Here is a 23,657-nt window from a genome sequence, read left to right on the forward strand (position 1 = left end):
GACACAGTGGTTAGCTCTGCTGTCTCACAGCACCAGGGTCCTGGTTCAGTTCTGGCCTTGAACGATTGTCTGTGTGGAGTTTGCATGTTCTCCTCGTGTCTGTGTGCCCTGACCATCTATTACTATCAGTGATTATTTTCTGAATCCTATGTGTTGTCATTGGGTCTGAGTTTTGGTCAGGTTGTTAAATGGGCAGGGATGTGTTCAGACCCCAGGGTGGTAGTTTTTCCTGAGCCTGTGCAATGTTATGTGTAGTTGAAGCATTTCTCTTTCCCTTGATGAGAGTTGTGATCAGTCACCTGCTGACCTCTCTTCTACTCATCAATCTAATTTCCACAATGGACAAGTATTTTTCCCTCTTTTTCCAAATAGCCGTCACTGCTGTTCTGGGATCAACCTGGTGTTCCCACAGCATTCCAGTAAAGTCGGCTTATTGGCTTACACCCTTTTATAATGGAATGAATTGAATGTTTCTGGAATATTCTGAAGCTCTTTACCACTGGCAGTAACAGGATTGGGGCGGCCTCTGGGCAATGCTAAACCAAAAGCATCATCAGCAAAACCTATCACTCCTGGGAGCAATCAGAGAAAAATATATCTCAGAATGAAATGCCTGAGTTAGTAAAAGAAAGTGAAGTGACAGCAATCAGAAACAGGAGGAGGGAGCTGCACCTTAAACAAATACATTCACCGTCAGAAATTAGGAGTTGATGTTAAAAACTGAGAAGGTTTTTAAAAAATGATTTAATATTAAGCAGGTTTTGGCAATAGATTTGTACCTTATCCAAAGGTGTGTAAGTTAGCAATGCTAAATTGTCCCTTAGTGTACCAAGAATGTGCAGGTTAGGGGATCAGCAGAGTGAGTATGTGGAGTTATGGGGATAGGATGGGAGGGTGGGCCTAGGTTAAGATGTTCTATTGGACAGTCAGTGCAGGCTTGATGGGCTGAATGGCCTTTTTCTACATTATAGGGCTTCTATGATTATCTGAGCCTGGTTGTGTTTTCCAGCATCCATTAAATATTCGACAGTTTCATTGCTTCAGTATGCAGTGTGCTTCAGTGACAGGTAAGCCACAATTTGATGTCAGCAAGCAGGATTGATAAATACAAAACCTGATAAAACATGGACGCAATGTTATGGTGGATGTAACTGTATTTCCAGCTTTTGCTCTAATTAAATGTTATCTGTCGGGATCCTGAATACCAACACACTGAGCTAAGCATGTGGGCATTCTTCAAAGAGGAGGCTGGTGAAAGTGCCCCCAGAATATAACTATTCACAGTAAGAAGTCTCACAACATCAAGTTAAGGTCCAACAGGTTTATTTGGAATCACAAGTTTTCAGAGCGCTGCATTCTCTCACCTGAGGAAGGAGCAGTACTCTGAAAGCTCATGATTCCAAATAAATCTGTTGGACTTTAACCTGGTGTTGTGAAACTTCTTACTATGCCCACCCCAGTCCAACACTAATATCTCCACCTCATAACTATTTACAGGCACCAGCAACAGGAATAAAGAAAAAGAAATCATATTTGATTTGATATTTTGCTTTCAGTAGTGCATTAGCTATCTCATCTTCTCACTTTGGAAGTCTCCCAAACCTCAGCTCCCCCAGTCTTTGCTCCCAGTTTAGAGTTACTCTCTGCTGAAAGCTGGAGAAATTACCCTTGGCATCCATGGAAGTAGATTTTCATCTTTGTCAGAAATACTCCCCAATTAGAAGCAATAACTTCAGAGCCATACTCAACAATCAACATTAGCCAGACGGTATCAAGCAAACCTTTCCCAACATTTTTGAATGTTATGATCACCTTTGACCCGGAAGCTGTACAGTGAGGGGAATTTGTAATTTATCTCAGAATGTTGGGGAATCTGAAATTCTTTTTCCAAATGTTTGAAAAGAACTTTTAAGCATTTGCATCATTTTCAAAAGGATCAATTGTAATTTGCTTGGATAATCAAAAATACATTGGTCCATGTGACCTGGAAGCAGTATCAGCTGGAAGGAAGTTAAGAAAGAAGTTGTGTGATACAAGGAGAGCTACAAGCAAAGGAGCTGGAGACTGACTGAGACAGACACAGGCACCAAGAGAAAGGAGGCAGAGCAGAATGAGGAACACCTAGAAGTCTTCTGAGCGGAAGGTCAGTTTTTTGGTTTGACTGGAAAGGAAAGAGGAAGCACTCAGTGAGTTGGCTACAAAGGTCTAAAACCTGTGGAAATAGTTCAGAGCTGCTAAAGAGCTAAACTGTGAACAAGGCTGTTATTTGTTGGTCGGTTGAAAAATGATTCTGGAAATTTACACCATCAGGACTGTTGTGACCCAAAGGAGAGAGGGTTTTTTGAAGTGTGCCCTGATAATTATAATTGTATCCATGAAATTAGAAGGTAAGAGCTGTTGTTAGAGAGTCCAGACCTCCCCTGTATGAATAATACAGCGCATAGTGGAACTGTACAGCAAAACAGTGCCACATGGTGTGGGGTTGGCTGTGGGCGTTTGTAGTTACATAACACACATCTTTGTTGTATCAACTATTTAAAGTGAAAATTAGACTTTTATTTTGAAGTATAATTTGTCTGTGGATCCATGTGCAATTTGCATTGGTTCTAGTAAAAGGTATATATTAAAAATAATCTTGGTAATTTCTTCATTTGGGATCATTCAGTAAATTTGGTTCTTTTAATTTACAGTTGCCTCATGGGAATCCTAACAATGTGATTGCAAGAAATGTAGATTAAAATCTAAAATATGTATTTTTTGATATTTTTTCAAACTGTTGGGAAAATCACCATATCTTCAGCTACTTGATGTAAATACATTTTCATAGGTTTCACACTGTGCTTGTGGTGCTCGGATTCGCTTGTCCTGGATGTGCTGCAGGGTGTTGGGTTCATTGTTGTTTGTCATCTATATCAAAGATCTGGATGATAATGTGGTAAATTGGATCAGCAAATTTTGCTGATGATACAAAGATTGGAGGTGTAGTGGATAGTGAGGAAGGTTTTCAAAGCTTGCAGAGGGACTTGGAGCAACTAGAAAAATGGGCTGAAAAATGGCAAATGGAATTTAACGTAGACAAATGTGAGGTATTGCACTTTGGAAGGACAAACCAAAGTAGAACGTACAGGGTAAATGGTAGGACTCTGAAGAATGCAGTTGAACAGAGGGATCTGGGAATACAGATACAGAATTCCCTAAAAGTGACGCCACAGGTGGATAGGGTCGTAAAGAGTGCTTTTGGTACATTGGCCTTTATAAATCGGAGTATCGAGTATAAAAGTTGGAGTGTTATGGTAAGGTTATATAAGGCATTGGTGAGGCCGAATTTAGAGTATTGTGTACAATTTTGGTCACCTAGTTACAGGAAGGATGTAAATAAGGTTGAAAGAGTGCGGAGAAGGTTCACAAGGATGTTGCCAGGACTTGAGAAGCTGAGTTACAGAGAGATTGAATAGGTTAGGACTTTATTCTCTGGAGCGTAGAAGAATGAGGGCAGATTTGATAGAGGTGTATAAGATTTTGATGGGTATCGATAGAGTGAATGCAAGCAGGCTTTTTCCACTGAGGCTAGAGGATAAAAAAAAGAGGGCATGGGTTAAGGGTGAAAGGAGAAAAGTTTAAAGGGAATATTAGGGGGGGCTTCTTCACGCAGAGAGTGGTGGGAGTGTGGAATGAGCTGCCGGATATAGTAGTAAATGTGGGGTCACTTTTAACACTTAAGAAAAACTTGGACCGGTTCATGGATGAGAGGGGTGTGGAGGGATATGGTCCAAGTGCAGGTCAGTGGGACTAGGCAAAAAATGGTTCAGCACAGACAAGAAGGGCCAAAAGGCCTGTTTCTGAGCTGTAATTTTCTCTGGTTCTGGGGCTTTACTTCATCACAGCAATCAGTGGGGCGGTGCCTTTAAACATCTTCCTTGTTCCAAGTCCATTCGGGGGGGATGGCAGCCAGGATGGAGCTCTGAGCAAGATGCTGGATGGGCTGGAGCAGAGGTATGGCACCCCCTACACTCTCACAGGCTGACAGCAAGACCATCATCCCCACATGGGAGCGGTGGCAGTGATAGTGAATGCCAGCTTACTCCATAAAAGGACAAGGCTTCTGCTCCAAAAGAAGATGAATAACCTTCTCTATATAACCAGGGTAGATGTGCCTTCTCATGTGTCCTGCTGCACCCCTCGACACCCATCACACTCCCATGGTGATCTCACTTCCAGCCACCTTTGTAGGACCCCAACACCCTTCCGGCTGTCAGCAACTGTCCCATCATTCCCCCCAGTGGCTCCACTTCACCTCACCCCCCCACTCCCACTCATCTCCCATGAATGCCCAACATCCTCACCTGACCTGGAGTGGCTCCCATCTTTCCCCATCTGAATCAACGCAGAACAAACTCCAACACAGAGTAAGCAGGCACAGCTGGCCAATGGGATGCCGGAGCAGAAGACCCTCACCCTGTTTGAGGAGTGAGCGCCGCACTGTGGGGAGGGTCAGTGCTGAGGGAGCGCCGCACTGTGGGGAGGGTCAGTGCTGAGGGAGCGCCGCACTGTGGGGAGGGTCAGTGCTGAGGGAGCGCCGCACTGTGGGGAGGGTCAGTGCTGAGGGAGCGCCACACTGTGGGGAGGGTCAGTGCTGAGGGAGCGCCGCACTGTGGGGAGGGTCAGTGCTGAGGGAGCGCCGCACTGTGGGGAGGGTCAGTGCTGAGGGAGCGCCGCACTGTGGGGAGGGTCAGTGCTGAGGGAGCGCCGCACTGTGGGGAGGGTCAGTGCTGAGGGAGCCAATGCAGAGCAGAGCCACACCAATGCAGAGAGCAAGGTGGGGGCAAGAGATCCCTCAACACATCCAGCCATGGTGCGTGCCTCACGTGAGTGACCTTTCACCTATCCATGTGCCCATTTATTTTCAATTTTTGAATGTGCAATGCTGAATGTGTAAGCTGCAGTTTTACAAAGTTAGATTAAACAGTTTTCAATGTATCACTGGCAAGTTTCCAATATTGTTATTTGTATTACGAGCATCACTTACAGAATGACTTTCTTCAAATAGATTAGTCACTGGAGTGCTGGAAGGTTCTGCCTTTTTTGTTTTTTTTAATTTCTCTCCCGGGATTTGGGTGTCACTGGCTGGTCAGCACTTACTGCCCAGTGATAATTGCCTTTGAGAAGGTGGTGATGAGCTGTCATCTTAAACCTTTTAAATCCCGAGGAGAAGGTGCTGTTAGGAGGGATTTTGACCCAATGACAGTGAAGGAATGGTGATTTCTAGGTCAGGATGGAGAGTGGCTTGGAGGGAAACCTCCAGGTGGTGTTCCCAGATTTCTGCTGCCCTCATCCTTCTAGATGATAGTGGTCATGGATTTGGAAGGTGCTGCCAAAGGAACCTTGGTGAGTTGCTCTTATGCATCTTGTCAATGGCATTGGTTGTGGCAGGAGTGAATGTTTAAAGTGTTGGATGTGCTGCCAATCAAGTGGGGCTCCTTTGTCTGAGATGGTGTTGAAGTTCTTGAGTGTTGTTGGAACTGCAGCCATCCAGGCAAGTGGAACATAGTCCATCGCACCCCTGACTTGTACCTTGTAGATGGTGGACAGGCTTTGGGAAGTCAGGAGGTGAGTTACTCACTGCAGGATTCCCAGCGTCTGACCTGCTGTGGTAGCCACAGCATTTATATGACTAATCCAGTTGAGTTTCTGGTCAATGGTAACCCAAAACGTTGCTAGGTAGGGCATTCAGTGATGGTAACGTCATTGAATGCCGAGGAGAGATGGTTCGATTCTCTTGGATATTCAGCCTCTGTGGGAGACACATTTTGCACAATTCTGTCCACTGTCTGATCTCAGCATTGCAATGATTGGTCCAGAAATTTAAAATGCTTACTAATAGCTGTTTATAAATTGTTACTCCTGCCACATGAGCCAATTAATAAAGTTATTTAATTTCCAGTTTTAGTTCTCTCAGCTTTTTGAAAATTTGTTTTAAACTTCTTACAAATGTCTGTCCTTTGTCCAAATCTCCTGTTTTAAAAGGGATTCCTTTGTACAAAGTCTGTCCTTGTTAAATGGGATGTAGTGCCCAATCCTTTTGATGTGAACTCATTGTAGATTACTGTTCAATGTAGCAGTCATTGTTAACACACATACTGGACACCATCACTCTTATTAATTCAGGCAATGTGGGCATTAGTGCCAGCTTCCAGTCTTTATTGTCCATTCCTAATGGTTTTGAACAGGTGATAGTGAGCCAACTCTTTGGTGATGTATTGTCTGAGAGTCATTTCAATCACATTGCTGTGGGTCTGGAGTTACATTGTGATTGGATTAGATAAGATTGACAGATTTAGCAGATACACGCTCACCATTATCGAATCTAGTTTTCGATTTACAAGTTTATTTAATTAACTGTAGGATTTGAACTCGTATCTCAGGATCATTATTCAAGCCTCTAGATTTCTCATCCAGTGACATAGTCACAATGCTCTGAGTTGAGAAAGGCCAGCACTCTAATTAAATTCTTTCCTGTTTGATAATCTCAAGGAGCAGGACAGCTTTTCTTGCTCATTATCTTATTTAAACAGACTTTAAACCAGCAGATACAACTGGGAACCCTGGAAATGTCACAACATGCAAATTCTTTGCCTGATTTGTGGTTTTGTAGAACTCCAGAATGAACCATTTGATTTTCAGGATACCTGAAAACAGGGTGGATTAAACGAAGTGTGCTTCCTTCAGGCTAAAACACCACAAACATCCAAAATTAGACTCCAGATTTCAAATTATCCACGGGTCACATGATGGGCAACAAATCTGTTGTAGAAATAACAAGATACCCTGGATTGATTTCAGAACAATAGTTAAATCTTGTGCGGCGATCATGGTCATTAACTTCGTAAATTTTGTTCTTGCAGTTTATAGAATCCCTACAGTGCAGAAGGAGGCCATTCGGCCCATTCAGCTTGCACTGACCATAATCTCACTTAGACCCTAACCCCATAACCCCATGTATTTACCCTAGCTAGTCCACCTGACACCAAGTGCAATTTAGCACAGCCAATCGACCTAACCTTCACACCTTTGGACTGTGGGAGGAAACCAGAACACCTGGAGGAAACCCACGCAGACATGGGGAGAATGTGCAAACTCCACACAGACAGTGACCCAAGGCCGGAATTGAACCCGGGTCCCTGGCACTGAGGCAGCAGTGCTAACCACTGTGCCACCCCCTATTCTTCATATCCTCTAAATCATTTCAGAAAGTTACTGCTCTGTGTTTGATCCCTGGTGTTTATTAATCTTTCGCTCTGTATTTGTCCCAAAATGCATGTGGCTTGTCACTAACACACATTCCCCTATACAAGCTATACATTCAACTTAAAAACAAATCACGTTTGTATTTACAACAGGTAACTATTCAGTAAGGAAAAATTAGTTTCTGCCATTAAACACAAATCAAATGTGGAAGATTTATTTGAAAAGAAAATAGCAACTATTTAAAGTGGAACAATAGATGCTTACACTGATCTGCTGGGTTCTGAATATTGTCAGAATGCCTCTGTATTAATCCCAAATTGATTACATTATAAATTGAGGAAAATAATTAAAAGAAAATATTTTAATTGGGTTCATGAACTGATCCTCTGCAATTTCTGAAAGGAAGAAAGTAATGACTCTCTAATTAAATGGGATCGCTTTAATTTGCATGTTTGCAACGATATCTGACTGGGAGGTGCAGAAGTATTTATTTGCACAGAAGCTGCCTGGCCCTAATTGCTCACTATTGTGTGAGAATTTGTGATGTAATTTAAGCACATACACCTGAACATTGAATTTGACAATGCTTTTAATAAAGTATCATTAACTTATTATTAGCACCACTCACTCAGAAACTATCACGGTCACTATCAGGTGAACTAATGCCACACATTAGCTGAAGCAATGTTCTGTTCAGGGTGCTTACAGGATACCTGGCTGGGGATTTATCAAACCTGGAACACATTTCTTTTACTTCACTCACATCCAGATATTTTACCTGCATTTCAGAATCGTAGAAACCCTACAGTGCAGAAGGAAGCCATTCGGCCCATCGAGTCTGCACCAACAACAATCTCACCCTATCCCTGTAACCCCACATATTTACCCTGCTCATGCTCCTGAAACTAAGGGACAATGTAGCATGGCCAATCCAGCAACTTTGGAGTGTGGGAGGAAACCGGAGCGCCCGGAGGAAACCCACGCAGATATGGGGAGAATGTGCAAACTCCACACAGACAGTGATGCAAGCTGGGAATTGAACCCGGGTCCCTGGTACTGTGAGACAGCAGTGTTAACCACTGTGCCACTATGCACCCTTCTCACCCATTGACTCTGTCTACACTTCCCACTGCCTTGAAAAAGCAGCCAGCATCATCAAGGACCCACTCACCCCAGACATTCTCTCTTCCATTAGGAAAAAGATACAAAAGTCTGAGGTCCCCGACTCAAGAACAGCTTCTTCCCTGCTGCTGTCAGACTTTTGAACGGACTTACCTCACATTAAGCTGATCTTTCTCTACAGCCTCGCTGTGACTGTAACACTACATGCTGCACCCTCTCCTTTCCTTCTCTATGAATGGTATGCTTTGTCTGTATAGTGCGCAAGAAACAATATTTTTCACTGTATCCCAATACATGTGAGAATAATAAATCAACTTTTTAAAAAAAAGGGAGACTGAATTTGGTGCTAAGCCAGATCTGCTGGAATGGGAGATTTACGTGTTTGAGTTCTGCAGCTGGAAGGATTGCAAAAACCCTTCCCGAGGCAATCTGAAAACACAGAAAATAATCATTACTGCTGGGGGAGCATGGAAATGAAAGTGACAATATATTGCACACAGCTCACTGTGCCTCTGTTAATATTTGTGGAAACAAAGTTTCAGGGAGTTTTTTTCAGCAAACCTCATTTACCATGGAGTCAGGCACCATCTACAGGACAATAAAGGTAATGCATAACCAGGGAGGTCCCTAAAACATTTAAAACAACAGTCAGTAAAGTGTGTCTACTCGTTTTAGATCCATGTGTTCTGACAAATAGTGAAGGATATATTTTGTGCTGAAAAATATTTTGCAGGATTTCCAACATAATGTAATAAGGGCGGCACAGTAGCACAGTGGTTAGCACTGCTGCATCACAGCTCCAGGGTCCTGGGTTCAATTCCTGGTTTGGGTCACTGTCTGTGTGGAGTTTGCACGTTCTCCTCGTGTCTGTGTGGGTTTCCTCCGGGTGCTCTGGTTTCCTCCCACAGTCCAAAGATTGGCCATGTTAAGAAATTACCCCTTAGTGTCCCGGGATGAGTGGATTAGAGGGATTAGTGGGTAAAATATGTAGGGATATGGGGGTAGGGCCTGGGTGGAAATGTGTTCAGTGCAGACTTGATGGGCTGAAGGGCCTCTTTTTGCACTGTAGAATTTTATATGTTCTAATGAAGAGGAAAAGTTCTTCTCTGAACATCAGGTTAAAGAACAGGATTGGCAAATGTCTGTGAGCACATCACCAGGGCAAATTGTAGACAAATGCACTAATGGACTTATGTATGCAGTGTGTACCCCGCTGTGTGCTGTGGCGCACGCGCCCCGCTGTATCCTGCGGCGCACACGCCTCATCACATCCAATCAGAAAATCTTTCTAGGTCACTGTATCTAACTAAATATTGTTGTCCCATAACTGGAATTATAAAATCTTTACAGCACAGAAGAAAGCCAAAGTGTCAATTCTCTGTAAAGACACTCAGCTTAAGGGCAACAGGGTAGCATAGTGGTTAGCACTGCTGCCTCACAGCATCAGGGACCCGGGTTTGATTCCGGCCTCTGTGTGGAGTTTGCACATTCTCTCTGTGTCTGCGTGGGTTTCCTCCCGGTTCTCTGGTTTCATTCCCACAGTCTGAAAGATGTGCTGATTTGGTTGATTTGGCCATGGGAAGTTGCCCCTTAGTGTCAGGGGGATTAGCAGAGTAAATAAGTAGGGTTATGGGGATAGGGCCTGGGTGGGATTGTTGTCAGTGCAGGCTCAATGGGCCGAATGGCCTCTTTCTGCACTGTAGGATTCTATGATTTCCTTGGCATCAATAAGGCGACAAGGACAGATGTGATAGGCTGGGTTCTGTGTTTGAATGTAGGACAGTCAGATAGAATGTTTGAGAAAATAGCTTCAAATTGGGAAAGGGAAAATGTTGACTTAGTGGAAGTTCTGGTCACATGGTCTGTGATGGAGATCATCGTTTTCTACTTCCATCCATCCAGCCCCAGTTAAACAGAACTCTCTCTCTCTCTGTGTAAGCACAGGGATGCTAACGGTTTAGTCAGTGACCAATCACCGGATCAGCCTTCACCTGATGCTGCCTTGGGATTTGACCAATCAGTAGCCTGCGTTCTTTGATATACCGACAGATCCTTGGAGATGGTAAATGAAAATAAAACCTAAGTTAACCTTAACCCTCACAAAAACACATCACACTAAATAACTACTGTTCATATACACTGCAGCAGAACCACCAAACAGAACCTGACAGAACCACCAAGCTGCCTATAAAAAACTGGGAAGACGTCAATTTATTGAAACTGAAATTTGATTTTAGAAACTTTAATCAAGAGAAGTCGGATCCCTCATTTTTCAGTAACTTAACTCAAGTCCCGATTTCCCTCAATAAGAGTATAAATTATTATTGTTTAAACTGCAGGTACTAAACGCAGTGTATCTCAGTGACAGGGGGCATAACTTAGTGGTGTGGGATTGAGGAATTGTAAACCAGTGAGAGTTATGGGATGGGGGTTATAACTCAGCATTGTGGAATTGCTGGGGGAGGGGTGTATAAGTCAGTGGTGTGGGACTGGGGGTCGGAATGGGGCATAGTCAGGGCTGCCAGTTTTACACACATGTAAGTAAGTTGCAATGTGAAATCTGTTGTACAAATGGCCATTTTTAATTAAAGTACAAACCACTTTTCAACACTGGGATGAAGTTAACAATTATCCAGGTGAGAAGAAGATGACATATGTTCCAGATCGAGACGATATAAGTGATTACTGGAACATACACCCTCAGAATGGCCTCAATACACGCCCTCAAATCGGAATATCAAACAGGTCTGGAAATTTCTTCTGGTGTGATCTCAGCGATGATGCCAGGATGTGTTTACTGGGACTTTCCATCAGCAACACAGCCAAATATCTGGAGCAACTGAGTTCATTTTAGCGACATGTTGACGTTGGTCCCTCACATTGAGGGTATACTGAGGGGCTCTGCCCAGGCCATTCTCTGGGCAATGCCGCCCTGCAGTCAGTGTTATTTATTGCAGCTCTTCCTTACCCAACACACCTGACGATAGCTCCGGGGTAATGGGCAGCTGTAAAGTGTATCTATTTTATAACGCTGATTCTTAGTCAGAAGCTAGATCTTAGCCTTAGCTCCAGCTGTGAAATGGGCACCAGTGAACTATGAGAGTGGACATGTCTGTCTCTCTATCCTCAAACAGAGAACTGTTGGTTACCCGGGGAACTCTCAACACAGGGATCACCACCCCTGCTCACAGAACCCTCTGTCTCACTGACTTTGTTTAGGGGCTGAATGGGAGTAATAGATTGGTCTCCATCATGAGGCAAAACCACTGAAATCTCCTCCTCAGGTGGGAGGCTGATATGTTTGTCCAGTTTGCAGCCATTTCTACCGCTCTCCTCTCCTTTGGAGAATTTCTGGCCTCAGTTAATGTTATAGCTCACAGAATAGACAAAGCCCCAGCTTAAATTTATTTATTAGTGTCACAAGTAGGCTTACATCAACACTGCAATGAAGTTACTGTGAAAATCCCCTAGTCGCTACATTCTGACAGCTGTAACTTTAGAACCTGTTCAACTTTTTTGAGATATTCTGTGTTGAAGATTGGAACTTTCTCCTTAAAGGAAATGACTGGAGTGTGTGTGTCAGCGGTGGTCTAACTTACTGAACTAATGAGTGACAAATATATAGGAAGCTGTGGGAGAGGACAGGAAGCAGAAATGTTACTGTGTAATCACAAAGTTAGACAGAATATCAATTGTGTAAAATGAGAGAATTGTCCTTCTGAAAAACACTCCACACAAATAGATGATGTTACTGAACATTTTTAATATACTGGATTCACCACATTGAACAATCCCATTTTTTACACTTTGTATTCCTGGATCCAGCACAGATCAAAGATAAACAATTCATTAAACACATAGACTCTCTCCTTTTGATTTTAGATAAATATATTCTCAAGAACCAAGCTGTACAGCTTTACGACTGTTACAAAAATAAGGTAAGCTAGATGCCGTACTCTACACATAGACATTACAGATTGGATAAGAGGAGAAAAGCTTTTCACAGATACTAATCACAACTGGATTGTGTGTTTGCTGAGCATGATGACATCTCCTACTGGGAATGGAACCAGCAACATTTCTGCCTACATTTACTGCAGATGCGACTGTGTGCAACAGTTAAGGACTATAATACATGTAAACTGAAGACTTTACGATGGAGTTTGTTGATAAACAATGTCACTGCATCAGACAATCTCACAAACTGAACCACCTTCATCTGTGGCACAAACATAACGACAAGTGGGGTTAACAAGAGTCACTCTAGTGAGGTAACGGGACTAAAACTTGAACATAGTTGATGGGAAAAAATCCCGACTGTCCATGCAGCATCCCCTCGTACCAGTTATCATCGATTTGATTAGTCAGCGTGATGACATCACCTTCCTTAAATCCCAGTTCTCCTTCATTCTCTGGTTCAAAATCATAGGCAGCCCTGCAACACGGCTGGTCCATCGGGGTACCTGCTGCTCAGAAACAACGGTCAAAAACTGAAACCTTTACATTTACTTTAAATTACTCACTGGGAGATTAAAACTTACAATTATCTTAAAACATGCAGCTTGGACACTGGGAAATAAGAGTTTTGATTATCTGCTGTAGTTAGAAACAGGCAGGATTAGATAGACAACAATGACACCATCTCTTCCTCCAAGTCACCAAACCTGTTGCTTCATTTAAAGTCTTTAACCTTCTAGCATTAGAAAAATAAACCAGTTAGCAAATAGCTCAGAAAAAGGAACCAAACTCCCCCCCCACTGTCTTGGCCCAGACTGGGAAACAAGCAGATTGGGGAATGACCTCGTGGTCACTATTCATCCATTCACAGTAAGAAGTCTCACAACACCAGGTTAAAGTCCAACAGGTTTATTTGTAGCACAAGCTTTCAGAGTACTGCTCCTTCATCAGGTGAGAGTCTCTGAGAGGTGACTAACTTACTAATCTTAGTGAGTTTTTTGAAAAAGTGACCAAAGAGGTGGATGGGGGTAAGGCAGTTGATGTGGTATATATGGATTTTAGTAAGGCATTTGATAAGGTTCACCATGGTAGGCTTCTGCAGAAAATGCAGATGTATGGGATTGACGGTAATCTAGGAAATTGGATCAGGAATTGGCTAGCAGATAGGAGACAGAGGGTGGTGGTTGATGGTAAATATTCGTCATGGAGTTCGGTTACGAGTGGTGTGCCTCAGGGATCTGTTTTGGGGCCACTGCTGTTTGTAATTTTTATTAATGATCTGGATGAGGGTATAGTTGGGTGGATTAGTAAATTTGCTGATGACACCAAAGTCGGAGGTGTGGTAGACTGTGAGGAAGGGTGTCATAGTTTGCAGGAAGACTTGGACAGGTTGCAGAGCTGGGCCGAGAGGTGGCGGATGGAGTTTAATGCGGAGAAGTGTGAGGTAATTCACTTTGGTAGGAATAACAGATGTGTTGAGTATAGGGCTAACGGGACGACTTTGAATAGTGTGGATGAACAGAGGGATCTAGGTGTATGTGTACATAGATCCCTGAAAGTTGGGAATCAAGTAGATAGGGTTGTTAAGAAGGCATACGGTGTCTTGGCGTTTATTGGTAGGGGGATTGAATTTAGGAGTCACAGCGTCATGTTGCAACTGTACACAACTCTGGTGCAACCGCACTTGGAATACTGTGTGCAGTTCTGGTCCCCACATTACAGGAAGGATGTGGAGGCTTTGGAGAGGGTGCAGAGGAGGTTTACCAGGATGTTGCCTGGTATGGAGGGGAGGTCCTATGAGGAGAGGCTGAGGGATTTGGGGTTGTTTTTGCTGGAAAGAAGGCGGCTAAGAGGGGATCTTATTGAAACATATAAGATGATTAGAGGTTTAGATAGGGTGGACAGTGATAGCCTTTTTCCTTGGATGGAGAAAGCTAGCACGAGGGAGCATGGCTTTAAATTAAGGGGGGGTAGTTATAGGACGGATGTCAGGGGTAGGTTCTTTACCCAGAGGGTGGTGAGGGATTGGAATGCCCTGCCTGCTGCAGTTGTAAATGCGCCTAGTTTGGGGACATTTAAGAGATCCGTGGATAGGTTTATGGACGAAAAGGGATTGGTTTAGGTTAGTGGGTCATTGTTTTTTAACTGGTCGGCGCAACATCGTGGGCCGAAGGGCCTGTTCTGCGCTGTAATGTTCTATGTTCTATGTGAGAGATAAAGGGATAACGCTCTGAAAGCTCGCACTACCCAATAAATCTACTGGACTTTAACCCTGGTGTTGTGAGACTACTTACTGTGCCCACCCCAGTCCAACACGGGCATCTCCACATCATCCATTCATAGTAAATGATTAATTACCACGGTGAGATTTGATCGTTGACACGTCAGGAGTCATGTTTTGGGACAGAGTCACATTTGTGAGGAGCAGAATGGCTCATCTCACCTCTGCTAATTATTGATATGAAGATAAGAACATAAATAGGAGCAGGAGTAGGCCACCTTGCAGTTGTAAATGCGCCTAGTTTGGGGGCGTTTAAGAGATCCGTGGATAGGTTTATGGATGAAAAGGGATTGGTTTAAGTTAGAGGGTCATTGTTTTTTAACTGGTCGGTGCAACATCGTGGGCCAAAGGGCCTGTTCTGCGCTGCAATGTTCTATGTTCTATCTAGCCCTTCGAACCTGCCCCGCCATTCAATAAGATCATGGCTGATCTGAAGTGGATCAGTTCCACTTTCCCGCTTTCTCTCCATAACCCTTAATTCCCCTGTCTATCAGAAACCTATCTACCCGTGACTTAAATATATTTAGCGAGGCAGCCTCCACCACTTCAATGGGCAGAGAATTCCAGAGATTCACCACCCTTTGAGTGAAGAAGTTCCTCCTCGACTCTGATCTAAACTGCCACCTCCCCGCCCCCCCCCCCCCCCCCAGCTTATCTTGAGGCTGTGCCCTCTAGTCCTGCTATCTTTTCTAAGTGGGAAGAATCTCTCTACCTCTACCCTATCCATCCCTTTCATTATCTTATACGTCTCTATAAGATCCCCCCTCATCCTTCTAAACTCCAATGAGTACAGACACAGTCTGTTTAGTCTCTCTTCATAGTCCAACCCCCTCATCTCCGGTATCAGCCTAGTAAACCTCCTCTGCACTCCCTCCAAGGCCAAAATATCCTTCCGCAAGTGCGGTGACCAAAACTGCACACAGTACTCCAGCTGCAGCCTCACCAGTGCCCTGTACAGTTGCAGCAAGACTTCCCTGCTTTTATATTCCATCCCCTTCGCTACAAAGGCTAGCATTCCATTCGCGATAGCGATTAACTTTATAGCGATTAATAGTTGGCTGTACAGGTATGTAAGTGTCAAATAGACACAGCTTTTTACCTGGTGTCTTTTGTCCACTGTGAGTCACTCCACCGTTCTGTTGAGTATCATCTGCAAACTCATATGTCAAACGGGGTTTTGGTTTGTATTCCCTTCGAGGACAAGCTGTTGCCTCTTTCATTCTGCAAAGACAAAGTCCTGTCAGCTTTTTACACAGAGGGTGGTGGGGCCTGGGATGTCCTGCCCCGTGAGGTGGTTGAGGCAGATACGTTAGTGACACTTAAGATTTATCTGGGTAGACACATGAACAGATGGGGAACGGAGGGATACAGGCGGTTAGTCTGGATAGGACAATGTGATCAGCGCAGGCTCAGAAAGGTCTGTTCCTGTGCTGTTGTTTGTTCTTCAGTTGCCCATCAAGGGAAGAAGTGAATGAACAGATTCAGTTATTCATTGTGGAGCAACCTATCAGAACACAAATTACTAGAAAATATTAGAGCAGCATGGTGGGACAGTGGTTAACACTGCTATCTCACAGTGCCCCAGGTCAATTCCAGCCTTAGGTCACTGTGTGGAGTTTGTACGTTCTCCTTGTGTCTGCATGGGTTTCCTCCAGGTGCTCTGATTTCCTCCCACACTCCAAAGATGTCCATGTCAGGTTGATTGGCCATACTAGATTACCCCCTAGTGTCAGGGGAATTACAGGATAAATACATGAGGTTGCAGGAATAGGGATGGGTGGGATTGTTGTTGGTGCAGTCTTGATGGGCTGAATGGCCTTCTTCAGCACTGTAGGGATTCTATCAATTTTAAACAATGCTCTGTAAGAGATTTGTGGATTGATTCAGAGCGGACAGTGGAGATGTGCTCCATATCACGTTGCCTTCCTATCTGAAGGAAATGTGGAATCAAGGAGACAGTGTGAAATAAAAAGAACCAGATAAAATCTGTCTTTCAAATGGACAGACCCTTCTCAGCAAGAAACAGTTCATGTTTGCTTCTAAACAAATGAAATTTTATAGGAATTTTGACTCTTCCACGTTATCCAATGTCAGATCCTCAATGTGGGAAGCTCAGCTCGTGAGGGCATTACAAAGATTAGGATGGATGTAGTAAGTAGGAAGCTTACAGAAACTGATATTTCCACATATTCCACAAATAATTCAATAATCCCTTTGTAATCAGCTCATCAATTAGTGAGCATTTATCCAAAACAGTCAAAGTATATCCTCTGATTGTCAATAATGTGTGGATCAATGGATATTTATCTCCCCAGTCTGTGCTCAGTGTTTATCACTGCCTACTTTAACTCCATTAATAAGGTCTTGTGATGCAGTGGGTTAGCATTCCTGCCTCTGAGCCAGAAACTCCAGGTTCAAATCCCACTCCAGGACTTCATGGCCAAGAATTGCATTCAGAATGCTGCCAAACATGTGGACTATTAACTTGCAAATCCTCCCAACACAAGCCAATGGCAGGCAGGAGGAGTGGAAAAGATTCCCAGTCAACCATGTGGTGGAAAGAACATTGGCCATCACTATTCAGAGCTCAGCCACCCTGGCCCCACACAGCTCCAGTGACTGCACTGCGTAACACTACGTAACACACACACACTATCCTGCTTCACAAGAGTACAACACTAAATAGTGTGTCAGATACCCTGATCGATGTGGAGGGGGGAGGGGCACTGGAGGAGTGTCCGTGTGATCAGTTTTCCATAAGGAGCTGATGGCCAGCTCCCAGCTGGATCTTTGGGAACTGTTTTCTCGATCTCCATGTGAAAGCTGGGCATATTAATCTTGATGGACACATCATGTCCTTTTGTTTTAACACCTTACCCTCAGCCAGTGTTCATGTATTTTCATAGATTTGTCACAGAAATTTTGAAAATTGTCTAAAATCTATCTGAATGCAGTTTGCCCTGCGTTATCCTGTTACTGAGGGCCACATTAAGGCTGTTTGACAATCTTACTTAGAGTTTTGGTCTCTCTAAACCCTGTGGGTCACAATAGTTTGTCGTCATAATCTGCAGTTCATCACCCATCCTAGATTTTACCCCTTGATGTCACACTTCTTTTTTGATTTTGTGATGTTTACCATGTTGACGAGAGTGATCCAGTGTGTGAGCAGAGGCAAATTTCACCTGTTATCCTTTAAAAACCAGGGACATCCATTTCTTTATAATGAAATGCTTTCCGCAGGGTGCTCCTTCAATTACAGCAAACTTAATACACCGATTTGCTCCGACTATATCTTCATTATGCCAGGGGTGTATGGTGGACTACCTGCATTGCTTCTGATCCTGTATCTAAATTGAATGCTGGTTGTTTAATAACCTTAACGAATTTGAGATTTTTGGGGAGCTCGCTGGGTCGATTGTACTGCACTAGGGCTGTGTAATATATATCTGTTTTTCCTTCTTATAGTCCTTGCATTTATAATGGTGGTATATATGTATGGTATCCTTTACTCTTGTCATGGTTAATATGAGTAGTACCACTGCAGGGTGCTGGGTGATTGATTTGCTGTAGAGATTGTGGATATGGCCTCACAGCTGGTGAAGAAAACTCGCTCCAGGGATTGTTACATTGCTCATAAAAAATGAGAAAAATCTTCAATAAAACTATACCTGGAAAAACCCTTTCTTCACAGGCAATTATACAACAATATTATTCCTGCAGCAGACAATTTCACAAGTTTAAGATTTACAAATAAAACTGAGGCTACAATTAAAACGAGATTGTTATGGGTGTTTCCTGAAAAAACTGCTGACATTAATGTTGGTCTCACCGGTGCTCCAGCTGGATGGACAGTTCCTGGTAGATCTGTGCTGCTTGTCTGTGGTACTCCAGCTGGGCTTGTACCAGTGCCGTTAGCTGGCTCACTTGCTCAATCTAAAAGGATTAAACAGAACAAAACAGACCATTTGTTCACTCCGATAACATTCAGACATGTTGGTGGACTGCTTTCACTGTGTTATACATAACACTGGAGGGTGACCAGCCGGAGGGACTGAAATCGATAAGAGCTACCCATCTACAACCTCTTCCATTGATGTGTGGGAATTAAAGACATGCCATGGATCCTAACGTGGTTACTGACATTTGAACCACCAGGTGGCAGGAATCCTCCAGTTACATTTGCTGCAAAGTTTAAGATGCTTCATCTGAATGTTTAAGAATTGTTTTCCAATTGAAAGATTACGACTGCATTGCAGCAACTGCATTGACACCCCATGTTCATCATCTGCAGGTTCAAATTATTTAACATTTTCTGCCTTTCACAATCATTCAGCATCAAGAACTAATAGATCCAATCGCACTGGAATTAAAATCCAAAGATTCTGCATCATGTCACTGCCTTAAAAAAAAATCTTTCTGGTCAAGAATTAGAAAAAAAAGTGCTGAAAAATCCCAGCAGATCTGGCAGCATCTGTGGAGACAGAAACAGTGTTAACCTTGTGAGCCCATACGAGGCAGCATGGTGGCACAGTGGTTAGTGCTGCTGCCTCATGGTGCCAGGGACATGGATTCAATTCCTCCCTTGGTTGGAGTCTGCATGTTCTCCCTGTGTCTGTGTGGGTTTCCTCCCACAGTCCAAAGATGTGCAGGTTAGGCGGATTGACTTATGTTAAATTGTCCTGCAGTGTCCCAAAATGTGTAGATTTGGGGGATTAACAGGGTAAATGCTTGGGGTTACAGGGTTAGAGCCTGGGTGTGATTGTTGTTGGACAGTAAATTACAGCTTGATGGGCTGAGTGGTCTCCTTCTGCACTGTAGGGATTCTATGACTTTTCAAAGCTGTTTCTGGTCAAGGGATGTTTGATACGTCCACGGGTTCAATATATTGCAGAAACATATTTAACTGGAACTGAAAACTTTACTGTGATCTGTCGGAAAAGTTATTGATGCAACGAGTATCAAAAAATAGTAACTTGGCTAAGTTTGAGGGGTGCAGTACTTCAACTACTGAACAGGGCACTCATATCCACGCTTCAGCCAGTCTCACTGCCTGGAGTAGGACGAAAATTATACTTTTAAAATCACAAACCAGTTAATGAGAGCATTCCTTTTAATGGGCAGAGGCCAAGGGAGCATCATTGTAATGTTATGGCTTTCGGCATCCAACCCAACACCATCAAACATCGAGATCAAAGGGGAAAATCCAATCGAATGAATTCAGTCACATCTCAGCAAGGCTGTGGATCCACAAGTAAACATGTTCTTTTGGCAGGCGAAGCAGTACGATTGGCAACAATACTCATGGAGAGACTGTACATCTGTCATCTCTCACAAGGGAGTGATGGTCCATGGAGTGACAGCAGATGTGAAATGGATGGGGCAGGAGGTTCAAATACCAACACCTTGGTGGAAAAAAACATTATTGTAGTACATTAACTATAAAATCTCCAGAAAGTGTACCCAGTGATTGGAAAGATTAAACTCATTTCTATGAAAAAGCACATCAAGCGTCTCCGCTCAGAATTACAGTCCTTACATCACTCTCTAGCAGGTTAAACATGCTCGATTCTGCAATTTCCTTTGATTCATCAAACTTCTCCAGCGCCTGACGAATCTCCTCTTCTGGAATCTTCCCTTGTCTCTTCTTCTTATAGTCAAAGTCTAATCGCCGCCCCTCCAATTTCTTCAGGTGGTGCTATCAACAAATGAATAAACAGCAGCCTGAGTAACACTGTAACAGAGACTTTCATCCAGACCACCAGCTTCATCCAGTGTGACTCACACTTTATACAGATATATAACTGTACACTCAGGAGTGGGAAGTGAGGATCATTGGTGTTTAAACCCCCTCCTCTTATCATCAATAACCAATTCTTAGTTCAATGAATGGAAATATTTAAAGCACTGATTTAATCTTGAATGACTGAAGCCAATTTATCAGATGGGGGCAGAGGGAGAGAAAGGAGGGGAGTGGGAGAGGAGTGAAAGGGAGAGAACAGAGAAGCCACATTAAAGGAGGCATGGTAATGGATGGCAGGGGAGGGGGGAGGGAAAAGAGGGGCAGGGAGGGTTGAGGAAGGGTGGGAGATGACAGAGAACAGAGAGGCGTGGGGCACCTCCTTCATAGCTCCTTGAAGGTGGAGTCACAGGTGGACAGAGTGGTGAAGAAGGCATTCGGCATGCTTGGTTTCATCGGTCAGAACATTGAATACAGGAGTTGGGACGTCTTGTCGGAGTTGTACAAGACATTGGTAAGGCTACACTTGGAATACTGTGTGCAATTCTGGTCACATTATTATAGAAAGGATATTATTAAAGTAGAAAGAATGCAGAAAAGATTTACTAGGATGCTACCTGGATTGAGTTATAAGGAGAGGCTGGGTAGTTTCTCTGGAGCTTAGGAAGCCGAGGGGTGATCTTGTAGAGGTCTATAAAATAATGAGGGGCACAGATCAACTAGATAGTCAATATCTTTTCCCAAAGGTAGGGGAATCTAGAACTACAGGGCATAGGTTTAAGGTGAGAGGGGAGAGATACAAAAGTGTCCAGAGGGGCAATTTTTTCCACATAGAGGTGAATGTCTGGAGCAAGCTGCCAGAGGTAGTAGTAGAGGCTTTTAAAAAGCATTTAGACAGTTACATGGGTACGATGGGTATAGAGGGATATGGGCCAAATGCGGGCAATTGGGATTAGCTTAGGGGTTTTAAAAAAAGGGTGGCATGGACAAGTTGGGCTGAAGGGCCTGTTTCCATGCTGTAAACCTCTATGATTCTATGCAGCAGTTTTATTAACATCGCTACTTTGTGAAGATTTGCCCAAGAACAAAGCTTGGAGTTCCGTCAGTACCTGGATTTCTTTTAGGTCTTTATCATGAAGGTTCTGTAGAGGATCAATGAAATTTTGTTTTACTTCCATATCAAGGGCGTCTTTCACCTCAGCAAGTTGCTTCATTGCTTCACCAGCATCCGTCAAAGCCTGACCTGCAAGGCAGTTCAAAGATAAACTCTTCAAAAGTAGCCTTTGATGATCTGCTCTGCTATTCCGATCAGACCAGAATAATTATTTCCCAAAATATATTTCAAACTTCATAAGCTAGTATTTCATTATGAAAATATCAATTGCCTTTCCAATCTAGTTAGAACACACCAGAATTAATTCATCATCATAAAATAGACACAAAATATAAATATTACCATTGATCCAACGGTTCAAAAACACAAACAAATGAGCTGCAAGTTATAGATGACAGCAGATTGGTCAAATGTTTTCTTAATTCAGATGCGTACATTTTTAATAATTTGTAAAGCAAACAAGTCAGAATTGACACATCCTCATGTGGAATATTGTGTGTTATTTCTCCTTACTAATAAATTGTGTTAAATGACCATAATCTCCATTCCAATATTCTATTCTCACACACTGAATTCCAGCTAATTCCAGTCCATAATTCAAGCTCCATTAAACATATTCTCAAGGTCACAGAGAGAGAGAGCAAGGACAGGTTAATAATAGAAAAAGAGGCACACAGGAGTAAAATAGATGGATTGGATTGTACTGTCGCAAGATTCCCTTTTCTCTCTCCCGTCCCACACTGATGGCAGTTTGGTAACAGCTTGTAATCAAAATAACACCACATTATGGAACTGAGAACCAACTGATAATTTTACAATCATTCTGAAACCTGAACTGGGACATGATTCCATTACACTCAGTCGCTTCCCCAACAGGGAAATATCCAACATTCACATTTTTAATCCACATTGCTGATGATGTTTATAATTAAGCCTGGCACTGCCTTTCGATACAGAAACACAGAATTTAAGGAGGAGGAGGCCATTCGGCCCTTCGAGGGGGAAGGTGAGGAGGAGGGGAAGGGAGCAGATTTGATATATTATTGTTACATATATTAACATACAGAAAGTATTGTTTCTTGCACACTATACAGACAAAGCATACCATACATAGAGAAGGAAAGGAGAGAATGCAGAATGTAGTGTTACAGTCATAACTAGGGTGTCGAGAAAGATCAACTTAATGCAAAGTAAATCCATTCAAATGTCTGACAGTAGCAGGGAAGAAGCTGTTCTTGAGTCGGCTGGTCCGTGACCTCAGACTTTTGTATCTTTTTCCTGAAGGAAGAAGGTGGAAGAGAGAATGTCCGGGGTGCGTGGGATCCTTAATTATCTGACTGCTTTGCCGAGGTAGTGGGAAGTGTAGACAGAGTCAATGGTCGGAAGGCTGGTTTACACAATGGATTGGGCTACATTCACGACCTTTTGTAGTTTCCTGGAAGAAGTGGGGAGGGGAGAGGTTATGGAGTTGAAAATGGGCAGTCTTAGCGATCGCCTGAACTTGTGGTTGGAAAGTAATCTCTGGGTCAAATATGACAGCAATGTTGTGAACAGACAGGCTTAATCTCAGCCTGTTGCCAGGGAAAGGGATGGAGTCTGTTGCTTGGGACTGGATTTGTACAGCAGACTAAAGGTTTTAGTCTTCCCGATATTTAATTGGAGGAAATTTCTGCTCTCCCAGTCCTGGATATCAGAGATTGAAGGGATCCAGTGAGGCAGTGCTGAGATAGACAGGGTTACAAGTGGAACCTGACGCTACGCTCTCCAAAAATGTCGCTGAAGGGCAGCATGTAGCGAAGGAATGGGAGGGGATCGACAGTACATCACTGGTGGGGGGGTGGGGGGCTAGAAGTAACAATGCTGGAATCATTGAATCCCCACAGTGCAGAAGGAGGCCCATCGAGTCAGCACCAGACACAATCCCACCCAGGCCCTGTCCCCATAACCCTAGGCATTTACCCATGCTAGTCCCCCTGACACTAAGGGGCAATTTAGCATGGCCAATCCAACTAATCTGCACGTCTTTGGACTGTGATAGGAAGCCGGAGCACCCGGAAGAAACCCATGCAGACACGGGGAGAATGTGCAAACAGACAGACAGTGACTCGGGTCCTGCTGCTGTGAGGCAGTAGTGCTAACCACTGGAGTGGAAAGAGAAGCCATTGCAAACAATTCTCTGGTTATCATTAGATAAGAATGGA

At 43.5% G+C, this 23,657-nt stretch overlaps 1 protein-coding gene across 1 annotated transcript in view; it reads right to left on the bottom strand.

Annotated features, from left to right (window-relative positions):
• Window positions 1-12,110: 12,110 nt before the first annotated feature.
• Window positions 12,111-23,657, bottom strand: part of sh3gl2b (SH3 domain containing GRB2 like 2b, endophilin A1) — a 113,745-nt gene continuing 102,198 nt past the window's right edge. Inside the window, exons 5-9 of the mRNA XM_080188294.1 lie at window positions 21,452-21,585; window positions 20,142-20,300; window positions 18,435-18,538; window positions 15,705-15,826; window positions 12,111-12,833 (exon numbers count right to left, since the gene is read on the bottom strand). Coding sequence (XP_080044420.1) covers window positions 12,631-12,833; window positions 15,705-15,826; window positions 18,435-18,538; window positions 20,142-20,300; window positions 21,452-21,585 — 722 coding nt within the window. The 3' untranslated portion in view covers window positions 12,111-12,630. The remainder of the gene's footprint in view (window positions 12,834-15,704; window positions 15,827-18,434; window positions 18,539-20,141; window positions 20,301-21,451; window positions 21,586-23,657) is intronic.

This window comes from Carcharhinus amblyrhynchos, chromosome 5 (genome assembly GCF_965287045.1).
Source record: "Carcharhinus amblyrhynchos chromosome 5, sCarAmb.v2.hapA, whole genome shotgun sequence".
Taxonomy (NCBI): Eukaryota; Metazoa; Chordata; class Chondrichthyes; order Carcharhiniformes; family Carcharhinidae; genus Carcharhinus; species Carcharhinus amblyrhynchos.